Here is a 17,767-nt window from a genome sequence, read left to right as displayed (position 1 = left end):
AGAAGAAATCACTAAATTTGCTTTCTTAGAAGCCTTTTCCTTTACTGGCAACTTTGAGATAAAACACTAATATGCTTGAACAAATTCAAAATAAATTGCAAGTAAAAGCAAACAAAACAAAGAGAAAGAAAAAAAACAGGCGAAAAACCAAACAAACAAACCCACACAAAAACTCAGGCGAAAAACCAAACAAACAAACCCACACAAAAACTCAGAAATTACCAAAGTCTGTAATAACTGCCACGAGAGGACAGTAGAAACACAACAAGAGAACAAATCTAGTATTTGGAAAATGGCTAACAAAGTTGAAAATCATTTAATTTTATAAATAAAATAGTACGAATGTGTTGCAGTTATCTAGTGTTGCATAACTAACCATTTTATTTTTGTGCATGGATTCTGTGGGTGAGGGATTTAGACAGAGCACAACAGGGATAATTGTATCTGCTTCCAGATTCTGGGGCTGCAGACAGGAGGACTTGGGCCGCAGTGACCGCTGCCGTCATCTGTTGGGCGCCTTATGTGCACCTCCAGGGCCTGGACCACGATGAGGCAAAGGCTGAGCTCCTCTGGGACTTCCCATTGGCACCTGCAAGGCAGACTCAGGATTGTCAGCATCCTCACCAGGCAGCTTAGAGCTCCAAGAGGGGGTGTTCTTGCAAATGAGGCGGGGGGAGCACTGAATCCCCTTCCGCTCAGAAATCTGGATACAGCCCCTCCTCTGCAGTTACAAGCAGGTCACTAAAACACCCAGACTCAAGGGGAAGAGAATTAGACCCTATGCTTCTCTCTCTAAAAGCATTGTCAAAGATTTTGCAGCCATCTTTAGAACAGCCACAGAACATGGAATTTTAAATATTCCCTTTCCATATGGAGTAAATCTCATTTGAATTTTGGTTGTAATATTTCGAGGTGGAGAGTACAGCTCAAGATAAAAAGATAGGCCTTCCTCAGTAGTAGAAAAGATACATATCATTATAATTCTGGTTATAAAATGTGAAATGTCTAGAAATTTCTCTGTCTTCTATTTTTTAATAGCTTAATACATTTTTTAAAATCCTACAGCATGGTGTGAGAAATTTTGATTCTGTGATTCCCTCATTTCAGTCCTCATGGGAAGCAAGTGTTGTCCCAATAACAAGTGACAAGTGACAATGGAGGGAAAATGACAGCACTAGTAACATTAAAAATGTATAATCCTTGGTTTATGGCTGAGACATTAGGTCCTTGAAAGTTTTCAAATAGCAGGTCTTAACTACAAAAATTATAAAATATATCTATAAATTGGTCTAGTTGTGAATAAAGTTAGCCTAGATGAAATTAACAATTCAAAATAATATATAACTTTGATTCACAATACATAAAACATCACCACATCAGGCTCTGTCATTCCAGGGTGGACAAAGAATGTCACCTGCCATATCAGTAAACAAAGGATGTGCGGCCATCAAGCCATCAGCCACTGCAGCCGCCCCCGACTGTGCATCCTGAGGGGACTCAGGATGGAAAAAACAGAATATTGGCCCTAGATAGTTAAGGTGCATGTCAAAGGAATAATTTCATTGAGCCCAGACTCTTGTATCTTTCCATACATAGGCGATTGATAAATTCATTAACTTAAGAGGTCTGGTTTTACTTTAGTTAACAGTAATCTTTTGATGTTCCAACTACCTGGTTTTTGTTGCAAAAATTCCCATATAGCCTGGCTCCTCCCTTACCTCTTCAGAATGGTCCCTCAGAGATGTCTGAAAGGCTGACTCCCGGGCTTAAGTCCTCAGTTTGTCCACTGAATAAAACATAATTCTCAACTTTGGGGTTGTGCAATCATTTTTCAGTCAATACTAGCTTACGAAGAATTGAACTTGGACAGACCTATGGCTTTTTTTTTCATTCCAAGGTCAAAGCACAGTACAGTGAATGACAGACTATATATAAGAGAGTTGAAGATGTTAATATGAAAATATTATTTCTCACTAACATCATGATACAGTTCACTCTTCAACTCAAATCTAACTATTTTAATTGTTTGGTCACTTGGAATCCAAAATAGGTTGAAATAACCTTGTATTGGTTACCACTGAAACACAAGTTTCATTGCGTCCTCACAAAATAGGTATTTGTAATGAAATGTTCTTTCTCACATATGCTACTGTTCAGGGGAGGCTTTTAGTCTGGTTCTCCAACTTCTCAGAATTCAGATCAGAGAAACAGAAGAATGCAGAGAATAAATAAAAAATAAAATCGCACCTATCTATAACTTATGATACATTCCTTGTCCTTCACACACTCAAGTGATATTTAAGCAAAGTATGCATATTCCTCCATCTCTGTTCAGAAGCCAAGATGGGCTAGGCATTCTTTTCTGCAGAAAGGAGGCTGAGAAAGAAATGTTGTTGATTTACTGTGCAGTTTATTAGGGGCAGAGCTAAAATTACAATCAGAGTGGGGGCAGAGCTAAAATTAAAATCAGAGTGTCCAGACTCTTGATTTTGTGGGATTACAAACTGCTTTGTTGTTGGGGATATTACCAAGTTGAAAGAGGAGTTTACAGTCCCAGCCTGGCTGACAAGCAGTGAGCATGGTGTCACCTCTGTACTGTAGGATTTGGGGTTTGATGTGAGGCTCAGCCCGGAAGCCAAACAAGGGAAGGACACTGGGCCCAGGGTTCGCACCCACATTGCCCACCAGGCAAGCAGTACCACTTTGAGGGTTTTAGTTGATTTTATTGTTGATGAAAATCAATCTTGCCGTGAAATCCAAAAGGATTTACTAAAGTAGCCATCACCAAATACAGAAGATAGAGTATAAAATAGAAACTGCTCATGGTATTAGCACATCAAAGAGAGAAAGTCTTGCCTTCAGAATGATCACACATTTTCAAATAAAACTCTACCAAACAGCACTTCACTTTAAAAATATGTTTTAAGACCACACCCCGTAATTTCAACAAAGCTTATTAATAAAAATGCCAAAATATCTTTCATTACAACGAAATTTATTGGCAACCTGGTCATTTGTGATTTCCAATTAAGGACACTGAATACCTATGCAAGAAATTTGCTTTCCTCCTGTTACCTCACTTACCTGCATATGTTCAGGCTTTGATTTTCCCTAACCTCTCCTAACCGTTTTTCTTGGCGATAACATGTTTGTTTCTCACTCTTTTCAAAGATAAGCGTTTAGAACCACTGCCTCCTCTGTTCTCCCTCACCAGTCTCTGCCATCAGTATCACTAAAAATAGCAGCACTCTATCCAAAGCGCCACGGTTCCCCTCAAGATTTCACAGAAGCAACTGCTGGTGAGGCCGGCAGCTCCATGGTTACTGAGAACAGGCCATATGCTGCTTGGAGGACTCAGACTTCAAAGAAATTTCTGAACTGCCAGTTAACTTCCTGAGGTATTTTGAAATATTGCAAACACACTGTATATTTTTACTTTCTAGATTACTCTGAGAATACTTTTTATCATCACAATTGAAAAGTTAGCTTCTATTCAAGAATTCCTGGATTTTTTTTTTTTTTTTAATTTATAATGTGAGTTGACATATTCTGGGATCTGACCAGTATGGGAATGAAATATAAGGTAGGGTTTTGCTACTGGATATTACTGCATTTTGTTTTGTTTTGGTTTTTGTTTCCTTCCTCTTCTCATAGAGTTATTGGCTAGGTGAACTAAACTAAAATGAGTGTTTCTCTGCCAGAGTCAAAAACAAAATAACACAAATAAAAACATTAAACTTGTTAGAATATTCTTACTACACTAGACCACAAGAACTGTTTTCCATATCATTCTTTCCACCTACTAATTCAAAGATTTATACTTTCTTAAGGTTTTTTATTTTTTATTTTTTTAAGGAAGTGTTAGATCAGGATGTTTAATTTAATTAAAATTTCTGTGAGGGTTTGAGTCATGTCTAATATTATCTTCTATGAAGCCTGATATTTCACATGTAGTTGAGCATGCAACAGAGATGGAAGAAATATTCTTGCATAGTTATTTTGTCCTGACTTAGATAACTATTCAAATATCTCCTTTTATCATAAAGAAAAACTCAAGTTTAAGACATACATTGTGTAGCACCTTAACAGCATAACCAATACAGAAAAACAATCTGCATTATTTCCTAGAAAGTTGAGGCAAGCTAGTCACTGCAAACAAGGCTATTAAACAAACACATTTGTCTACAAAGGCAGGTGCCTGACGCTGGGCCTGAGGAGCAGGCTGTGGGCTCAGGCTTTGCTGGTGGGCACAGAAGGGGCACCTAGTGATGCTTCAGGCATTTATTTATTTTTTCATTCAATAGAATGTGAAAAACAGGCTTGCAGTTTTGTGTTGATTTCCTTAATGCCTGCTGATATAAACTTTAAATAAACACAACTAAACTTTGTAGGCTTGAGCTACCAAGTATCACTCAATTGAATATGTGCTGTTTTTCATTTTCTATTTCTATGAGATTTACTTTTGAACAAACACAAGACAAAAAGAGAAGGTATCCTTAAATCTTGAGACTCCATGGCTCATAGCGTATTCACTGGGGCCCTAAAAGTCAACAAAGGTATCTCTCTTATTCTTTCAATCTCTCTCTCTCTCTTTCTCTGTATATGTGTTTATATTGTACTTTATATATAGGTAAGTATATAAATGCCATACATGTAGGTAAATAAATAATACATATATATTTCATTCATATATATATATATATATATATATATACACCTCTGTGTATAAATATATACACACATTTACATATTTGTACGTGTGTGTTTGGACAATTATATTTCAATGCCTATTAGACATTCACATAGACATGTTGAGTGTGTAGTTAAACACATGAATCTAGAACCTGCAGGAGAGACTGGGAGCTGGATGTACACAGATGGAATGAGATCATGAAGGGAAGAAAGAAGTCTGAAGACCAAGTCCTGGGCTTGGAGGTCTGGAAGAAGAAAAGGATCCAGTCACAAGAACTGAGGAGGAGACAAAGAAGAATGAATGAGAGTGACCTGCACTGTTGGTGGGAATGCAAATTGGTGCAACTACTGTGGAAAACAGTATGGTGTTTCTTCAAAACATTAAAAATAGAACTATCATATGATACAGGAATTCCACTCTTGGGTATTTTTCCAAAGAAAACAAAAACACTAATTCAAAAATATACATGCACCCTAATGTTCATAGCAGCATTATTGAGCAACAGCCAAGATATGGGAAGCAGCCAAGATATGGGAAGTGCTCATCAATAGATGAATAGATAAAGATGTGGTATGTAGATATAGATATATAGTGTAATATTACTCAGCTATTAAAAAAATGAAATCTTGCCATTTGTAACAACATGGATGGACCTAGAGGGTATTATGCTAAGTGAAATGACAGAGATAGACAAATACCATATGATTTCACTTACATACGGAATCTAAAAATCAAAACAAATGAACAAACATAACAAACAGAAACAGAGTCATAGATACAGAAAACAAACAGGCAGTTGCCAGAGAGCAGGGAGGGGAGAGTGGAGAGAAATAGGTGAGGGAGATTAAGAGGCACAAACTTCCAGTTATAAAATAAATGAGTCACAGGTATGAAATGTACAGTGTGGGGAATATAGTCAATAATTATGTCATATCTTTGTGTGGTGACAGATGATAACTTATTGTTGTGATCATTTTGAAATGTATAGAAATATGGAATTTCTATGTTGTGTCCCAGGAACTAACAGTGTTTCAGGTCAATTATACTTCAAAAACAAACAAAACAAACACCTAGAAAAAGAGATCAGATTTGTGGTTACCAGAGGCATGGGGTTGGGGAAGGGGGAACTGTAGGAAGGTGGTCATAGGTACAGACTCCCAGTTGTAAGACAAATAAGTACTCAGGATGAAATGTTCAACATGATGACTGTAGATAATAACACTGCTGTATGATACATAGGAATGTGAAGAGCATTAATCCTAAGAGTTCTCACCACAAGGAAAAAATAATTTTTCTTTATCTCCTATTTTATATATATGATATGATGAATGCTCACTTAAATTATTGTGATCATTATTTCATGATGTATGTAAGTCAAATCATTATCCTGTACACCTTAAACTTATACAGTCCTGTATGTCAATTGTATCTCAATAAAACTGCAAGGGGGAAAAAAAAGGCAAGATTAGGAGATTTTAAAAAGAAGTGATACAATTAGCCAATAAATGCATGCAACAGTCAACGTTATTAATAAATTAAAATTTTAAATTTAAAAAAAGGATGGATGAGAGCAACTGATTGCAAATAACATTCTCGAAGAATTTTGCTATGAAGGTCAGCAAAGAAATTGGGTGGTAGCTAAATGGGAATAAGTATGGTTATAAACAAAAATATGGCTACGGTTGCCAGGATAGTTATAAAGACACAGATTCTCCTTCAGAGCCATCACACTTGCATTCTCTCTCATTCTGATTTTTCTTGGGTTGGTTCCTTCTCATAATCCAGTGCTCTACTTAATCATCATACCAAACTACTACTCCCATCATTAACCTCTTTGCCATTCCTCTGTTTTATTTTAATCCATAACAATTATCAATGCCTGAAAGTAGAAAATTTATTTATTCACTTATTTATTGTCTGTCTCTCCCACTGGAATGCAAACTCCAGGAGGAAATTTTTTTCTCACATTTATTACTGTGAACCAGAACTGCAATGACACATAGTGTGACACATAATGTATTATTTGTAAATAATTACAAATATTTCTGTAATTAATACAGGAATATATGCCTGTGTCACTCTATAAATACACACAGACACATATATACACTTCCACTGCAGAATCAGATGAGTTTTACTTATTTGCTAGAAATATAAAATCACATAAAATATTCCTTTCTGTTCAGGTCACGTGGCAGAGAAGCAAAATAGCAGCATAGCAATAAAAGTTTTACCTAGGATTTATTTTTATCAAGTGTTTACTAAGGTAAATTTTTTCACACCCATGTCTGTGGTTTTATTTCAGCCATGTTGTCCTTAGCAGTTAAAGTCTTATCTACATTCTAAAAAGCATATTTTATAGCAGAATACATTATTATTGATGTTGTTGCTATTAAATGTTTTCATTTTCTTTTATGTTTTAAAGGAGCAATGAAAATACTCAAAGCAGAAACAAACATGATGGATCACCCAAAAAGTAATCAATATAGAAACAGGACTTTGTAATGGGTAATATCAGTAAATTAAACCTAATGGAAACTTAATAGAACCAAATTTTTTCTTGCTAGATTTTCAAATACTTATGCTGGTACCTAACATGCTCACAGGAAAGAAAGAAACCAGTATGAACAGGAAAAAATGTCCAAATACATGGGAATGAAAAATATACACCTATTTGCTTTAAAAAAATATGGAGAGACTACACTTGACTCTGGGTATGCAAAGCTGACTAGGATATTTCTCTGGCCCATGGAAGCTAACAGTTTAATGAGAGAAACAGAAAATTTCAATAAAATATGTTTATGGTTAAGGAAGGAGACCCTGCCTAATCTAAATCTTAAAGAATGTGTGAGGAAAAAAGAAAGTGTGAGAGAATAAATGCATGAAAAATGAAGTTTCTGTTGTAAGACTTTGAGATATCTGGAGAACATATAACAAAAAAAAAATTAAAGAATATATGAAAATACAGACATACTTTTTGAATAAATCTCTATAAATAGTTATTTTAACACAGAATACTAACACAGAGAAAATTGCTATCACTTTATAAAATGGGAAAATGATGTAGTTCAGATGCAAAATAAATCACTTCAAATATCCAAGTTGATAATAGTTTTTAGCTTATTTTTCTTTGGGGATCAAGTGAGTTGTTTAATATCACTGAAGCATTTCAAAAAATAAGTGAAATTCTCTTAGATTTGCAGATAAGTATTTGAAATTGCTTCAGGTAAGAGGATCTGAGTGAAATAGAGCAGAGAGATAACATGAGGGAATGATATGGTGGATGGGATCCGGTGATACAGCTGAAGAAAGAACAGGGATCCAGTCAGGGAATTAAAGAAAATGAGCACACACATATAGAAACATCCTATGGAGGACGCAGAAAAAAATGAAAAGATTTGACAGCAACCTACACAGAGGACTAAAAAGAATAAAAATACAGAATTACATGTTTTGGGAGAAAAAGACCAGTAATTGATTTTTTATGAAAATAGGGGAGACATCAGAAAGTGCAACAGAGTAATCCCAAAGGGTAAAATTCATGGGAAATAATTGGAGGACAGCTCATATGTGCTTGTAAATGTGACCATCCTGTTACAGGTAACTCCCTGTGTATGTTAAGTATCAAATTCAAAGTTCATACCTTTGCTTTATCTCTCATTGATCCTTTGCCCAGGATAGACATTTTAGCACCTGTTTCTTCCTGTAGCCTCTTCAAGGAGTTTCCTCTTGGTCCAAGCAATTTCCCCACAAAATTGAACTAGGAAACAAAATCAATAGAATGTCTGTTTTAAATAGAGAAAAGTAATAATTTACACCAAGCAAAACTGATGGGTTATGGGTTTTTCAATCTTTACCATGGAGAAGAGAGTTATGCTATTCACATACCCAAACACACAGACACAGACACAGACACACACACACACACACACACACACACACACACAGAGAGAAAACCATCTCAGACCTCCGAGATCAGATCCACTTTTAAAAAGACACTTCTTTCCAAAGGAATGCCAAAGTCAGTAATATTTTGAACATATCATTTACTCATATAATCACATAGATAAATAAATTACTCAAGAATAAAATTAGGGAGAAGCACTAGGGTTTACAAAATTTTTAAAGGCTTTTTCTCTCCAATCAGATTATTGAAATAAAAAACAATTTTAACATGTCTATGCACATTCAAAATTGTAAAAGTAAATATTTTTAATTTTTTTTAAAGTAAAATTTAATATTTATGTTTGATAAGTATTGTCTATGCCTATAACATTCCACTCCAAATTTAATGATTGGAAATAAAGAGATTCAACTGTTCTTTGATCTTACCTTCTCTATGTTAAAGAGTTGTTCTAAGGATCAGCAAATAAAAGATGTGAACACATACAGAAAAGTTTAAAATGCTAGATAGAGCATATATACAAAACCATTTGCCTAAATGGAAAATTCTGGGAGTGGGGGAACCTATCTAATTTATTTAATAATCCTAAAATATGGTTAAAAACAAGGGAACTAAAAGCAGATATCAGAGTATGTTGCCAGCTACTAAAGGCACAGCACCACACCAAGTGACTCAGGCAATCACTCACTCATTAATTTTAAAAATACAAAAGTCTTAAATTGCACTAAAAACTATGTTGGGCACATGAAATGGAGAAAAATAAAATTAGGTAACTGTCTTCTAAATCAGAGTTATTCTATTTTTTAAACCTGTGATCCCAGAGTAAGAACTAAACCACATTTAATGGTAAAAGATTAAATGCTTTTCCCCTAAATCCAGGATAAAGTCAAGATACCTGTTCTTACCACAGCTATTTAGTGCTGTACTGGAGTGTGGATTGCCATATCTATAGGCAAGTAAGGTAAACAGAACAATATAAAGTTCAGAAAGACCATGCTTAGATGGTCAAACTGATTTTCAACAGAAGTGCCACATACATAATAAAGGCCATATATGACAAACCCACACCTAATAACATTATATTTAAAAGTGAAAAGCTGAAATCATTCCCTCTAAGATCAGGATGCCCACTCTCACCACTTTTATTCAACCTAGTTTTGGAAGTCCCAGCCACAGCAACCAGAGAAGAAAAGGAAATAGAAAGAATCCAAATTGGAAAGGAAAAAGTAAAACTGTCACTGTTTCCAGATGACATGATACTATACATAGAAAATCCTAAAGATGCCACCAGAAAACTACTAGAGCTCATCAATGAATTCTGTAAAGTTAAAGGATAACAAAATTAATATACAGAAATCTTTGCATTTCTATACACTAACAATGAAATATCAGAAAGAGAAATTAAGGGAACAATCCCATTTACCATTGCATTCTTCCTGGTTCAGTCTTGGGAGATTGTACACAACGCTGTTGTGGTTTAAGCCACTAATTTTGTGGTAATTCTTACAGCAACAGTAGAAAACTAATATACTAAGGAAAGAAGGAACTGTCAAATGTAGAGCATAACAGCCTCTCCATAATAAGAACAGTGAAATTGCTTTGTACACCATAGCAAAAAAATAAATACAGATGGATTATAGACTTAGGTCTGAAAGACAAATTTTAGAATTTCCTCATAAGAGAAATTATAAGGAAATAATGTCTAAGAGTTCTAAAACAAGATGTAAAAATATGCTAAGAGTAGAATAAAAGCCTGATTAAATTAAGAATATCTGTTTATTAAAATATACCATAAGAAAGGCAAAAAATATAAGCCACAAATTTGGAGACTATTTACATTATATGTTAACAATAAATTATTAGTTTACAATCCCAAGTACAAAACTGTAAGGAAAAGACAAACAAAAGATAATAGGTATAATCATGAAGAAGGAAGAGAATGGCCAAAGAAAAAGGGAGAATATTCAACCTTATTAACAGTTAAACAAAAATCAAATTAAGACCACAGTGAGATCCCATTTCACACACATTATGGTGGTAGAAATAAGGAGTCAGAAACCAAACACTGACCAGAATGTGGAGCCACAGAGACTCATATACACTGCTTGTAGGACTGTGAGTAAGTACAACCCTGCTGGCATCGTCCTGTAAATCTGTAAATGCATTTAACCCATGCCTCACATACCCATTCCCAGGTATATTCTCTAGAGAAATCTTAGCATGTGTACAAGAATGTTCAAAGTCTCAAGGCTTGTAGGAACAAAAATAACTGGGGAAAATCATCAATTCAGTGGTGGTGTGCCCTCACCTGGACACCACACTAACATGTGTCCACACCTCAGACACGTGCATAGGACTCCTTACGATGTGTTTCCTTTGGTGCTGGATTCTGCCAGTGACAGAAGGTTGCATGAGATTTAGAAGGTGAACATGAACTGCAGTCCATTACTCCTGGCAAATCACAGTGGTCAGACACGGCTGCTTACTGACCTCCACATGAGTCCTACTCTGTTGATAGGGCAGCCCCACAGACCACTCCACAGGCCCAGTCCCAGGTCCTTGCAGGCGTGGGGCTCAGATCTTCATGTCCCCTGGTGGCAGCCTTCCTAACGTCCCTTCCCCCATCTTCCAAGAGTCATGTCAGTCCTGAATTACACATTATAACTATTATGTAGAGAGTGGATTCTATTTTCCCATCAGAACCATGACTGACACAAATGAGTAAGTACATTGTCACATACCCATAGTGGAATATTTACAGCAGTGAACATAAATTACCCATAACTATATGAAATCTCATGAACAAATTCTAGAAATAAAACTTTGAAAAATTCAAGCTCTAGACATATGACACTGTTTTTATAAAACTCAACAAAGTTCAATAATTTTAAAATTATGAATATATGCATGAGTAGTACATCCAATTTTTAAATAACAGGTATAATAATAAACACAAAATTCAAGACCTTAGTAACTCTGGGAATGGAATGGATAGTAGGGAATGTGATCAAAGAGAAACAAACAGGTCGTGTCAAAGCAATAGGTAATATTTTAGACTGTTACTTAGAAGTTCATGAGTGTTCATTTTATTTTTTCACACTCTACTTGAAAATTATACATATACTTTGAATCGGTTGACAATTGTACAACTTTTAAAAGAAATCAAATAGAGCAATCCAGTTGAGTAAAATTTGATTGGACTTCTAGTACTCTACATAACCTTCTTGTCCCTTTGCAGGTAGTAGTAAAGCTTCAAATTCAAAAATACCAAAGCACTCAAAGTGATGTCTCCATTGGGGTGCTTATGACTCTGAGAGGAAGAGGTAGCATTTCAGGCAGTCTTGGCTGGAGACAGGTTATTGACAAAATATATACATAGTCCCAACTCTCAGAAGTTTGTCCTCTGCCTTGATTATTGTGACACATTTTTCAACATCTATTTCAATACAGTAGCTTTATTTTTAACCAATGTCCAATTTGAAACCAAATTGTGCTGAAGCTGTAAGAGAGACATCACCTTTAATTCTTTCACAAACTCTACTTTTTGGAATAGAATACAAACATCCAACAGAATGAATATGTTGTATAATCAGAGACTTAATTTCACAAATTAACAGAAAATATGTTTCTTGATTAACATTAATTATGTAACTTTTTAAAGCAATCAGTTCTTCTTTTAATATGTTTTTATAATTTATAAATGTGCAATCTACCATTTGCTTTTGACAAAAAGTATTTTATTTTTTTAATCATAGTTGAAATTTCCTGAAGTGATTTCATCTCTTCCCTAATATCTGGAGTTTTTAGAGCCAACACTGGGGAATGGCTCAGAGGACTTTTTTTTTAATACACAACTATTATTTGGATAAGTAAAAATGCCCCAACATCAGTGAATATGTAGAGCACAATTCTTACGAGCATGTTTCTGAAGCCCGATTTCGTGGGTTTGTAAATTCACTAGCTGTACCAATTTGGCTATATTGCTTACATTCCCCTAATCTTCATTTTTCTTATCTGTAAATAGAGATAATAAAAATACTAATACATGCACAATAAGAGCTCGACAAATATAGGCTGTTATTATTACATTATTATTGTTTCGGTAGACTGTAATTGTACCTGACACCTCTAGTGAAGTTTGACTTTGGTAATCCTTAATTCTTTTATTATTTTTATATTGTTAATATTTTATTTTTTGTATTTATTATGTATTATATTGTTATAACTATTGATCTCTATTACTTGCTACAATTAACCTTTTTTGAAAGTTCACCATGTACCAAGCACACTCTGCTGAGTCCCCCACGTGGATGAGCTCATAGCGCATGCGCGTGGGGTGGCAAGAAGGGGCTGCCTATACCACAACCAGGGCGCCTCCCTCCAAACTCCCACAAAGAACACTGCCAGCCCACCTCTCTCCCTCTTCCTCGCTCAAGTGGACTTGTTTTCAGGAAAGCCTGGACACCATTTCTTTTCGAGATTTTAACACATCAGAAGTAATCGTGAAACTGATCACAGATTTTTGAACTTGTGCTTAGGTTTTGGAAATTTATTTTTAGATTAGTTCTGAAAATAGCCAGTAGAAAAGTTGTGTTCTGACAAGACATTGTCATTCCTCTGCTTTCAGTCTATGTGCAGTCCCCCTTCAAACAAAGCCAAGTAACATAATCATGGCAGGTGAATGGTCAGTTCGCTGACAACGGTTGGTCCTAACCTTTTCATTAGAGCAAATCTCTTTTGTACACAGAAAATAACTCAAGAGCTACACAACAGTGCCTTCAATATTTAGCCGCAATTTGGTAACTTGGGAATCTCTATAGAGTCTTAAGACTCAATAGAGTGAACACTCAATAGAGTGTTTTCAGTATGTTAGATATCTTCAAATAATTTCAAAGTATTTTATCCACATGTGTTTTAAGAAAATTAAATTTGTGCATTCATTTATGATTAATGTTGAAGTCATTAAGCTGTTGTTTTGTAATAATTTTATATTCAAAAATTCTTCTGAGCATTTTAATCAGATTTTTATTTTTTTTCCAAAAGCAAAAATTTAAACTGTGTCAAGTAAAATTAATAGAAAGAACATATTTCAGTGAGTTTGTAAAGTGACAAAACATAATTTCGGAAAAAGCAAGTGTTTATCATAAAACGAGAGACATTTTAAGAAAAATATTTTAGGAACATTTTTAACAGAGTGAATCCAAGAACACTTTTAAATCAGGTGAATATAAATTTAATAATATTGGGCATACATATTTCAATATTTACCAATTCAACCAGGATACCCTAGAATGTCTTATCTATAGACTCCCATTTGCTCTTTCCTTATTATTAATATATTTCCTCATGATTAATAATATCTGACGAATACTTGGATGAAATAAACCTGTTCACAAGTGGCATTTTTCTAGTCACCTGTTTATAAACTAACTCCAGCAACTCCATTCCTTCTCTACTAGGAGAGGTGCTGCACCTCATCTAGTTTTCTCCTTTGTGGGCACCATGTCTATACCTGCTTTGTGACAAAAGGCAGTGCTGACCATCTGGCCACTTGTGAAGAGTCTCCTGATGCCACTCCTGCTCCTTCTTCTTCTTTCATAGGACACAGCTGGACTTGAACGCCCTCACCTCCTGATCCTCAAATTCCTCTTGTCCTCATCTGTTCATACCTGAACACTATTTTTATCTCCATCCTAATCCTGATTTGGGGGTGAATCCCCTTCTTAACTGGTAAGACTTCACAGAGCTTCTGTTCTGCACTTTGGGAACTCAACATTAAATCAGTGTTTACTAGTCTATCCTTGTGTTTGCTGCTGTTAAAAAAAAGTAAAGCAATTGGGGCAGACTGCACAAAGAGAGACCACAGTTGCAGATCAAAAAATAGCCTTCTTGTATAAATAGACAGGAAAAGACAACATTTCAGGTATTCACCACAGCAATCAACAAAGAACATTAGTAATCAAGGGAATAGAGATTTATTCAATCATAAAAATATCAAGCTATGTCTGTAGAATTAAATAACACAATTTGGAATTTACATAGGACTCTATCAAAGAAAACTACTTTCAATTTAACAAAATAGACAATGATGAGTATTCAAGAACATAGGGAAGAAAAATAAGAATGTTTTATAGAAGTGGTGAGAGTGGGCATCCTTGTCTTGTTCCAGATTTTAGCGGAAAGGCTTTCAACTTTTCACCATTGAGTATTATATTGGCTGTGGGTTTGTCATAAATAGTTTTTACTATTTTGAGATATGTTCCCTCTATCCCCACTTTGGTAAGACTTTTTGTCATGAATGGATGTTGAATTCTGTCAAATGTTTTTCTGCATCTATTGAGATGATCATGTGATTTTTGACTTCTTTTGTTAATGTGGTGTATCACATTGATTGATCTGCATATGTTGAACTGTCCTTGTGAACTTGGGATGAATAAGACATGGTCGTGGTGTATGACTTTTTTTTATGTGTTGTTGGATTTGGTTTGCTAATATTTTTTTGAGAATTTTTCCATCTATAGTCATCAAAGATATTGGCCTGTAATTTTCTTTTTTGGTGGTGTCTTTGTTTGTCTGGTTTTGGTATCAGGGTGATGGTGGCTTCACAGAATGTCCTTGGCAGTGTTCCCTCCTGTTCAACTTTCTGGAAGAGTTTGAGAAGGGTCAGTATAAGTTCTTCTTTGTATGTTTGGTATAATTCATCTGTGAAGCCGTCTGGTCTTAGACTTTTGTTTGTAGGGATTTTTAAAATTACAGATTCTATTTCAGTTCTAGTGATTGTTCTGTTCAAATTATCTATTTCTTCTTGATTCAGTTTTGTTGGGCTGTATGTTTCTGGAAACTTGTCCATTTCTTCTAGATTATCAAATTTGTTGGCATATAATTGTTCATAGTATTCCCTTAGTTTTTTTAATTCTGTGTTATCAGTTGTTATGTCTCCTTTTTCATTTCTTATTTTGTTTGTGTTCTCTCTCTTTTCTTCTTGGTGAGCCTGGCCAGAGGCTTGTCAATCTTATTTATCAGACAAGAAAAACAAATAAAAGGTATCCAAATTGGAAGGGAAGAGGTAAAATTGTCATTATATGAAATGGTATGATACTATATATAGAAAACCATAAAGACTCCACACAAAAACTACTAGAACAGATAAACGAATTCAGCAAGGTAGCAGGATACAAGGTTAGTATACAGAAATCAGTTGCATTTATTTACACTTACAATGAAATATCAGAAAGGGAATGCAAAAAACAATACCTTTTAAAATTGCAACACAAAAAATAAAATAGTTAGGAATAAACCTCCCCAAGGAAGTGAAAGACTTATACACTGAGAACTAAAAAACATTAATAAAGGAAACTGAAGATGATTCAAAGAAATGAAAATATATGACATGCTCTTGGATTAGAAGAATTAATATTGTTAAAATGACCATACTACCCAAAGCTATCTACAGATTTAATATGATCCTTATCAAATTACCCATGACCTTTTTCACAAAAGTAGAACAAATAATCCTAAAGTTCATATGGAACTATAAAAGACCCAGAATTGCTAAGGCAATCCTGAAGAGAAAGAACAAAGCAGGAGGCATAGCCATTACAGTCTTCAGACAATACTACAAAGCTACAGTAATCAAAACAGTGTGGTATTGGCACAGAAACAGACATACAGATCAATGGAACAGAATAGAGATCCCAGAAATAAACCCACACACCTACAGTCAATTAATCTTTGACAAAGGAGGCAAGAATATACAATGGGAAAAAGTCTCTTCAGCAAGTGGTTTTGGGAAAGTTGGACATCTGCATGTAAATCAATGATGTTAGAACACGCCCTCTCACCATACACAAAAATAAACTCAAAATGGCTTAAAGACTTAAACATAAGACATAGCACCATAAAACTCTTAGAAGAGAACATAGGCATAACATTCTCTGACATAAATAGTACAAATGGTTTCTTAGGTCAGCTTACCAAGGAAATAGAAATAAAACCAAAAATAAACTAATGGGACCTAATCAACTTACAAGATTCTGTAAAGCAAAAGAAACCATAAACAAAGTGAAAAGACAACCTAAAGAATGGGAGAAAATATTTGCAAATGATGCAACTGACAAAGGTTTAATTTCCAAAATATACAAACAGCTCATACGAGTAGACAACAAAAAAAACAAACAACCCAATCAAAAAATGGGCAGAAGACCTAAAGAGACATTTCTCCAAAGAAGAAATACAGATGTCCAATAGGCACACAAAAAGATGCTCAACATCGCTAATTGTTAGAGAAACGCAAGTCAAAACTACAATGAGGTACCACATAACACCATTCAGAATGGCCATCGTTAAAAACTCTACAAACAGCAAATGCTGGAGAGGGTGTGGAGAAAAGGTGACCCTCCTACACTGTTGGTGGGAATGTAAGTTGGTGCAGCCACTGTGGAAAACAGTATGGAGGTTCCTCAGAAAACTAAAAATAGAATTACCATATGATCCAGCAATCCCACTCCTGTGCAAATCCAGACAAAACTATAATTCAAAAAGATACATGCACCCCTATGTTCATAGCAGCACTATTCACAATAGCCAAGACATTTGGAAACAAACTAAATGTCCATCAACAGATGAACGGATAAAGAAGATGGGGTACATATGTAAAATGGAATACTACTCAGCCATAAAAAAGAAGGAAATAATGCCATTTGCAGCAACATGGATGCAACTAGAGATTATCATACTAAGTGGAGTAAGTCAGAAAGAGAAAGACAAATACCATATGATATCACTTATATGTGGAATCTAAAATATGACACAAATGAACCTATTAATGAAACAGAATCAGAGACATAGAGAATAGACTGGTGGTTGCCAAGGGGGAGAGGGTGGGAGAGGGTAGGAGTGGGAGTTTGGGATTAGCAAATGAAAATTGGTATTATAGAATGGATAAACAATAAGGTCCTACTGTATAGCACAGGGAACTATATTCAAAATCCTGTGATAAACCATAATGGAAAGGAATATGAAAGAGAATATATATACATATACATTCTCTTTCATATTCAATTACTCTTGCTTGTCATAAGATCAAACAATCCCATTTCAGAAGGAAGTACTTGAATTTGAAGGAAGCATACACAGCTAGTGAAAAAGAATCCATCAGTATCAACTATAAA

The 17,767-nt window shown here is 35.0% G+C and overlaps 1 protein-coding gene across 1 annotated transcript in view; it reads right to left on the bottom strand.

The window, feature by feature from the left end:
- The window catches only part of KHDRBS2 (KH RNA binding domain containing, signal transduction associated 2), a gene marked incomplete at its 3' end in the record, with an annotated part of 661,356 nt that overhangs the window by 436,965 nt on the left and 206,624 nt on the right, over positions 1-17,767 (bottom strand). The window contains exon 3 of the mRNA XM_079934322.1: positions 8,337-8,453. Coding sequence (XP_079790448.1) covers positions 8,337-8,453 — 117 coding nt within the window. The remainder of the gene's footprint in view (positions 1-8,336; positions 8,454-17,767) is intronic.

Source organism: Stenella coeruleoalba (genome assembly GCF_951394435.1).
Source record: "Stenella coeruleoalba genome assembly, chromosome: 10".
Taxonomy (NCBI): Eukaryota; Metazoa; Chordata; class Mammalia; order Artiodactyla; family Delphinidae; genus Stenella; species Stenella coeruleoalba.
This window is presented reverse-complemented; position numbering and strand designations above follow the sequence as displayed.